General features: G+C 31.5%; 1 protein-coding gene across 2 annotated transcripts; it reads right to left on the bottom strand.

Moving 5' to 3' along the window:
- Positions 1 to 816: 816 nt before the first annotated feature.
- On the bottom strand, positions 817 to 6,579 carry LOC111896053 (probable methyltransferase PMT2). Of its 2 annotated transcripts, XM_042896890.2 has the most exons (8): positions 6,293 to 6,579; positions 6,159 to 6,204; positions 4,984 to 5,639; positions 4,169 to 4,379; positions 3,317 to 3,608; positions 2,095 to 2,460; positions 1,920 to 1,997; positions 817 to 1,224 (listed from the first exon to the last, which is right to left on the bottom strand). In XM_042896890.2, exons 3-8 carry the CDS (start codon positions 5,629 to 5,631, stop codon positions 993 to 995), a joined length of 1,827 nt encoding a protein of 608 aa, XP_042752824.1. In that variant the 5' UTR covers positions 5,632 to 5,639; positions 6,159 to 6,204; positions 6,293 to 6,579; the 3' UTR covers positions 817 to 992. The 2 variants fall into 2 exon arrangements, with proteins under 2 accessions (XP_042752824.1, XP_023747845.1); XM_023892077.3 differs by lacking the exon at positions 6,159 to 6,204.
- Positions 6,580 to 8,183: the final 1,604 nt, after the last annotated feature.

Here is an 8,183-nt window from a genome sequence, read left to right as displayed (position 1 = left end):
TTGTGAGTTTGATTTGTAAGCCAAATTATACATGTCATGATAAGAATCACAATACATGCCAAATGAAGCTCAACTTTAATCTATGGTGGGTGGCCACACAACAAATTGCTCATAAAATTGTGTATAGCCTATAGGGAACATGAATTCATGTGCAATGTGGATACAAGCCCTACCATTGAATTACACCAATGATGTGAGTTTCTTGAAATTCCCATTCTTTTAGGGCAAAAATTATTCACCCTTTTTGTCTCCATCCACACAAAGGGATCCTATGCTTTTTCTAGATCTCGAATCTTTAGCCCCCAAATGCATAACACAAGGGATGATTTACTTGTAGATAGGTCAAAGATTGGACTCTCATCAACCACAATATGATATAGGCTACGTGTGTGCCATGGGTTACAACAATGTGTATCGTATATGTCAACTTAACGGTTGTCGGAAAAGATAACTCTTGTGCAAGAAAATTTTAGAACATTTGTACAAAGACAACATAAACCATAAACCCTAAATCTTACACTAATTATATAGATCGTATTTCTTTTAACTACACCTACAATCAAAAATGACTAAAACGGAACACAATGATGCTCATGTAGGCTGTGTGGGTGAGCTCAAGGGTGGTTGTAAAAATAACACCAGGAAGGAAGCTAGAACCTTTGTGCAATAACACAAGAAAAAGAGCTAGAACCTTTGTGCAATAACACTATAAACCCTAAACCGTAAACCTTAAATCAGACAACAGTCATGTAAATAGTAGATCTTTTAACTACACCAACATTCGAAAAACATTAAAAAGAAACAAAAGATGGGAACTCGCAACAAAACATTTCTCACCATTAACTTAAAAAGCTTTCAATCGTTTTACATTACAACAAACATAATAAAAGAAAAGGAAAACTCAAACCCCTAATGATAACTAAACAACTAGATAACATAAGCTTAATCTACTAAAGATGATGAAAACTTTGATTGATTACCACTTTTCGCAATCAACGTGAGGATGTGGAGTTTGACCCAACCACCCAATATCGTTTGACCGCAACTAAAATTTTCTCGGGGACCAAGGGCCCGTCTTCATGGTCCATCACTTTTGTGTCCCATCTCATACCTCCAATTATACTTTTAGCCTTCATAAGAACATCCACTTCATCACGAATTATAACTGCGCCTTCGGGACGTAAGATTCGGTCCATTTCTAAAAGTATGTCTTCAAAATCACATCTACATAAATTTCATTCAATTAAAGATTTTAAAATTAGTTTTTCTTGAAAAGAAAAAAGTTAGGTTATATGCATAAAACCGATTAAAGACACAATATTTTGACCATTTTCACATAAGACCTAGATTTTTTTTTGCTAAAAATGAAAACCAAAAGTCTGACCTAACTTTTTTGTTTTTGTCTTTTTACCCGGTTTCCATCCGGAAATTAAAAAATATATATATAGGTCTTTTATGAAAAAGTGATCTAGAGATTGCGTCTTTTTATGCAAATAAGTTTTTGGGAAATCTCCGATAAAGTCCAAAATAATTTTGGGTTAGTTTACGGTTTAATTCCGACTTTTATTTTTTGAATAAAAAAATCCTGATTATTTTATATTTTGCCCAAATTAACGAAACATTCATTTTTTTTTCAACAGAAAATGACAGATAATCATATAAAATTAGATATTCAGGACTTTTCTGTTCAAAAAATAAATGTTGGGATTAAACTGTAAGCTGACCCAAAATATTGGGATTTTATCATAGATTTCCCAATGTTTTTTTTGCATAAAAGACACAACAATTTGAGCACATTTTACGGAAAGGCCTTTTTACATATTGTAAACAAATTTAGGTTTCATTCAAAAAATGGTCAAAACGTTATGTCTTTTTATGCGATTAACCCTAGAAAAAAGGGTATACAATGTTTTACTTACTTGTCCTTGTATAAACTAAATAGCCCATTTGCATGAATGAGATCATACGTTCGTGGGTATGTTGAAAAGGCTTCACACCTACACAATTTTAAAAATTAAAGATTTCAAAAAAAAAAAAAAGTAAACAAAATCTTTTCATATCATTTATACAAACAAAAGAATATAAGAATGATACCAATCATGATAGATGCCAATGAGTCCACGTTCATATATAACTCCAAGGGTATTTTGGGCCAAAGTGGGGACCACATTCATAACCCATAACTTTTGAGAAGTGATAGCAGCAGTAAAACCTCCAAAACCAGCGTTCATGTCCATGATATTCCGGTACCTTCCGGAATCAATGATTCTATTGATTTTTTTGTATGCGTTTACATGTTTCTTCCATTGCTTGTTGTCTTCAATGTATTTGTCTTCAGAAACCGGAATGGAACCGGATGCAATTCGTGGTGGGGTTGCATAAAGCCGTTCCGGGAACGGTTTGTATTCCATTCCGGTGTTGGAATTGGAAGGAGTCACACATGTCTCCATTTTCTTGTACCTAAGGAAGGAATTTTGTACACATATTTGAATCAAATGGAGGGATTTGATACAGATTTAAATATCAAAAGGATTGAGAATAAGATCATGGAAAATTACAGAAAATTTAAAATTTAAAAAACAAAAATTGTGGTTTAGCCAAGAGGACTTTATTTTTTCCATTATTTTAGGCTTTAAAGGTAATTTTCCAGATTAACTATTTTGACATGTTATATAATGTCAAAATGGTTCATTTGGAAAAATGTCTGAAATGTTTATGGTTTGATTGGAAAAAATATAAAGTGTTTAATCCGCAAAAATGCAAAAAATATAATGGTTGTTTGGATATTGTTAAAAAGGCAAATTCAAAAGAAAAAAAAAATAAAATTAATACTTTATTTTTTCCTATCAAACCATAAAAGTTGCAAACATTTTTCCAAATTAACCAATTTTGACATAAAAGTCCTTACATTTTGTGTTTTTTTCCAGATTAAACCTCAAATTTATTTTTTGCCTGAAAAAGACCTTGTATTTTTTCACTTTTTTACGAAAAAGCCCTCAACTTTGTATTTTTTTCCAATAAAACCCTCAACCTTCTAAATGGTTCCAAATAAACCCTCGACTTTTTTAGTTTTTCTCGAAAAAACCCTCACATTTCACAATTTTTTTTGGAAAAAAAATAACTAAAAGGGCCAGATCAGAAAATACGAAAAAATACAAGGTTTTTTGCTAGCAAAAAATAAATTTGAGGTTTAATCTGAAAATAAAACACAAAACATAAGGTCTTTTATGAGATTAACCCTAAAATATAAGTGGTTAAACTAAACTGCAAAATTGTCCAAAATACAATGGCTTTTCTGTAATTTATGTGTTCATACCAGACATCATCTGGATCTTGGGAGCAGTATGTAACTCCAGGGGCATCTTCTGAGCCACGACATGATTCAGGATTTAGTTTTTTCTGGAAAATTACGGTTTCGCCACTCTCCGATATTTTGTCCCAACAAAGAAGCTTAGCAACCTCTTCAATATTCCTTTGTTCTTCTTCAAGATCCTCTTTTGGACGTTGCCATGATTTGTAATTATTTCTCCAATTAATTGGAGGACCCGAAAGCACCCAAAATCCACCTGGTCTTAAAACTCTATCAACTTCCATCATGTATTTTCCATCTACACACAAAAAAATAAATCAAAAAAGAAATTCAATATCACTCATTCTTGCATATATTCCCCCTCTTTTTCCCCTTTTAAACCTTATTGTCAATTCATGTTTTATGCTTTATTGTCTGTAAACCAGCTTTTTATGCTTTATTGTCTGTAAATCAGTTCTATGCTTTATTGTCTGTAAACTTGCTTTATGCTTTATTGTCTTTAAACCTGCTTTTTGCATTATTGTCTATAAACCTACTTTTTGCTTTATTGTCAGTAAGCCTGGTTTATGTTTTATTGTCTGTAAATGTGTTTTATGCTTTATTGTCTGTATACCTGCGTTATGCTTTATTGTCTGTATACATGTTTATACTTTATTGTCTGTATATCTGCTTTATGTTTCATATGTCAGAGGTCATCGGCATACATTTAACCTCCCCCTTATCACCCCATTTCATTATGGGATTTTGGGTATTGTTTATGTTATTGTTGTTGTCATTTTTGTATACTAAAAATCGTTTTTGTTGGCGTTTTTACAAGAATTGTGGTGAGTTTGTGATGAATGTAAGAATGATTCTCACCATTTGATCCCCATGGAATCAAGCACCTAGAGCAGTGGGCCATGTCAAAAGCTTTAGATGGAAATGGCATTTTGATTGATCCAAGAACACCAACAATGGCAGGTACTCCTCTTTCAAGAGCAAACTGAACTTGTGCTTCATGATTATCTCTAGGGGCAAATGACATTGTTACAACATTTCTCTTCCAAAGGTATGCCCCCCAACTTGCAACCTACAAAAAAAATAAAAAATTAATATTTCAGAAAGAAAGTAATCAACTTTCTTAACAACCAGACTTTGTTTTCTGCAACCAAACCATCTTTCTTGCATTGTTGTAACTTGTAAGTGAAAAAAAGAGTGTAAATTGAAGGAAATATTAATGTGCTTTACTCCTTTTACTAATATAGGAAATGTACTTTACCTTTTATGCATAATAGCATTGTACCTACATTTTTTTACAGATAATAGCAATATGTAACACATGATAGCAACATATTTTCTTGAAACAAAGTAGCAAGATACTTGCAATTCTTTACATATAATAGCAATGTACTTACAATTTATCACTGATAATAGCATTATTTAAAATATAAAGTACACTATCCATACATATAAGTAGAAAAAAATAAGTATGTTGTTATTATAGGTATAAAAAAAGTGCATTGCTATTATCAGCAAGAAAAAGAAGACACATTTTGTAATTTGTACAAATTGACTCATTCTTGAAAGTATAGCTTCTTTTTTTACAATGGTTTGTTTGCAACAAGAAGCCAAGTATGATGGTTTAAGAAGTTAGAAACTTGTTAAAGATTTTATAAAAATGCAAGATTACATACCCCACAACCAGTATCCAAAGCAGTCCTCACAGTTCCATTATCAATTGGGATTACAGAAGCAAGTTGATCAATGTACGCATCTGCCCCTTGAGGAAACTGGGTCCCACCACCTGGAAACCTAAACACATTGCCCTCATACTGAATCCAATTTTGAATAGCCTTCTCAACAGTCAATGCTTTATAAGGTGCATTTGCAAAAGGAACATAATCACGACTTTTAGGCCATGAAAATGGTGTCACATAGCCTTTTGGAGCTGGAATCAGACACTTCAACTTTTGTTCTTGAGGGGGACAATGTCGTTCTCTATAAATCATATCATGTCTAGGAAATGTCATGGCTCGTTTTTGGTCATGACAAGGGGTATAATCGGTATATTTAGGACTGCATGGTTTATATTCTTTGACTTTGGTTTGTGGGTTATCAACAATTACAGAATCGCCACTGTGGTGTGTTTCAAAGTTTAGATTTGGGAGAATGCTGCAATCTGCACCAGTTTTGGTCATCTCTAAAGCTATGCTGTCTCCTTTTCCATATCCACTCCTTTGCCATGCTCCCAATAGGTAGAAGAAACAACATAAACCAACAACTATGAATATGGTTATGGAACTTCTAGCCCTGTTTTCTCCTGAATTCCCTTTTGTTGCCATGATGCAGCCTGAAATTTGTGTATAAATCAGTCACTTGGTATAAAGGGAGAATGAATCAATAGTTAAATGCATGTCAAGAAGTAAAATCCTATGTTTGATTTACTGTTTCTTGAGATTTGATGTTGTTTGAAAGAGATTATTGATCCACAAACAAAAACCTTCACTTCTAAAAACCAAAATAAGGGATTTTCATAGATCCATTAATGTTTATCACTATGTTCTTGGTATATCATATGTGGCTCGAATACACAGAGCTTTCACATCATTATCATGATCAACATGATTAACAGAGTACTGAAAACATGATACCTATAAATGGAACGCAAGATTCATAGTTACTATTGCACTATATCATGAACTTCAACTTAGAACATCAACTAAATCTAACCTTTAAACAAGATTAGCAGACCTGTAAATTCAACCATTGCTCCTTACATTGTATTTCACCGATTACGCAAGACAAAAAGTTTAAAATCAAAAAATAATAATAATATAGAAGTTCGAGAGTGTAAAGCTACATTAGCAACCTTAATAAAGAGTACGTGAATCAGAGTACGAGATTTCACTTTAAAACTGAAAACAAACGACGAAATCAAACGAAACACGCTTTCACAAACACCTAATAACATTCGATAATCGAAAATTAAAGCCAGAATCATACCAATCGCATCAGGAGACAAACAGAATCTTTGAGAAACTAAGCTCACGTAGAAGAAGCTCCGAGCATAAGAGTCTGATGATTAACAGGGTGTTGTTTTGATTATTACGAGGTGGGTGTTGCGAAAATTAGATCAGAATGGCGGAGATCTCCGCCTGATATACGGAGGAAGACGATTGGGAGCGAGCAAAAAAAATCTGGCAAAGTAGCTTGTAGGATCAGTGGATTACAATGCGAAAGCAAATCTGAGAGAAATAAAGAAATGGTGGAGCGAGTCGGTGGGGGACTTGATGGGGTTTTACTTTTATTTAGTTAAACGGCTTCGCTTTGCTAATGGCTAATTGACAAAGATGTCAGAGTTGGGCCCAAAGGGGATGGGGAGTGGGACCCACACCTGAAAGTGTATACGCGTATCGGTATGTATGCTCCAAAGTTATCATTTAGAATCTTTGTAATTGTTTTAAGGAAAATCTTAAAAAACATATTTATATTAGGTATAACTTCTTTTTTCTTTTAATAGAAAAAAAAAAGATATGTAATAACACCAAAGTTATATACTTTTAATAATATAACACAAATGGTATAACTTAATATAATTTTATTGGAATTTTACAATACTTTTTATGTAAGATAGATCTTATTATTTTACTGGAATCTTATAATTTTATCTATTAAATTATTTGATAGGGGGTATTATTTTATTATGAAAAATGGAAAAATGAAAAAAAGTATATCCTTCCTTTGAAAATATTTTTTTATCATAGTTTTTGATTTTTCTTATGAAAAAATTATTTTCTAAACTACCGATCAATATGTATATGAAAATAATTGTTTCTTATAATTTTTTTGTTGGGCTTTTAATCATATAGTAAAACAAAATACTTTACAAAAAAAAATATAATAAAGTTACAATACGGTAATATTCTATGTCATATAGATATTATACAGTAAAATTAATATAAAATAATATTAGATCATTTTTTAGTAATTAATAAGTGGATAATATAAAGACTTTTCTTTTTAAGATTAGTGGGTAAACCCTCAAGTATATAGATAATTGTCGTTTCTTACTTTTTATGTTAAAAAAATAAAGTATTGAGTATTGACTTTATCTTTACTGGGTCCATGATATATAAACATTTCTAAAGAATTCTCTTGTTTTAAAATAAAATATTAATTTATCATAAACAGATTTGTTTTACTAATATAAATATAAGATCTAGTGTTTGAATGTTTATTATGTATCACGAAATCAAAATCAAAATCGTTTACAATCTGTTCATTAATAGTATAAATTGATTGTTTGACTAGGAAATAGTCAGATGGTTAAGATAAACAATATTCATTTTATCTATTTGAACAACCGAAATATGCCAAACTAGTAAAGAGATATAAAAAGAAGCAAAATATACAAAACATAGATAGTCAAGGTTAAGTTTTATAACCATATGATCCAACTGACTTTGAGTTTATACATTCTATTAAATATCTAAAAATACAACCGAAAAATAATCTTATAGAAAAGCATATATTTTCACGGTTTTTTAACACAAAAAGAAGATTGCATATAACTCCTAATCGTCTAAGTCATTATTCAAATTGCAACATCTTCGTTATGGTAAGACGTATTATATCTGCCCAAGAAAGTCATTCTCTCATAGTGTCCACCATATGAATAACAATATCTCACTAACAACCTATTTCTCTCCAAATAGTGAAATAGAATATGACATATAACATGAAACGAATAAGTGATAACACATCTCCATGTGAGAATCATACATAACATAGAAAAATAGAATCAATTTTCACGTCTTATGGATCTAAGTTGTCTTTAATAAGCAATCAGTCTAAAGTTCTGCAACCAAAAATATTGCCTTTAAATAGGTTTAAT

The sequence above is a fragment of the Lactuca sativa genome, chromosome 8, assembly GCF_002870075.4.
Source record: "Lactuca sativa cultivar Salinas chromosome 8, Lsat_Salinas_v11, whole genome shotgun sequence".
In the NCBI taxonomy this organism is placed as follows: domain Eukaryota; kingdom Viridiplantae; phylum Streptophyta; class Magnoliopsida; order Asterales; family Asteraceae; genus Lactuca; species Lactuca sativa.
This window is presented reverse-complemented; position numbering and strand designations above follow the sequence as displayed.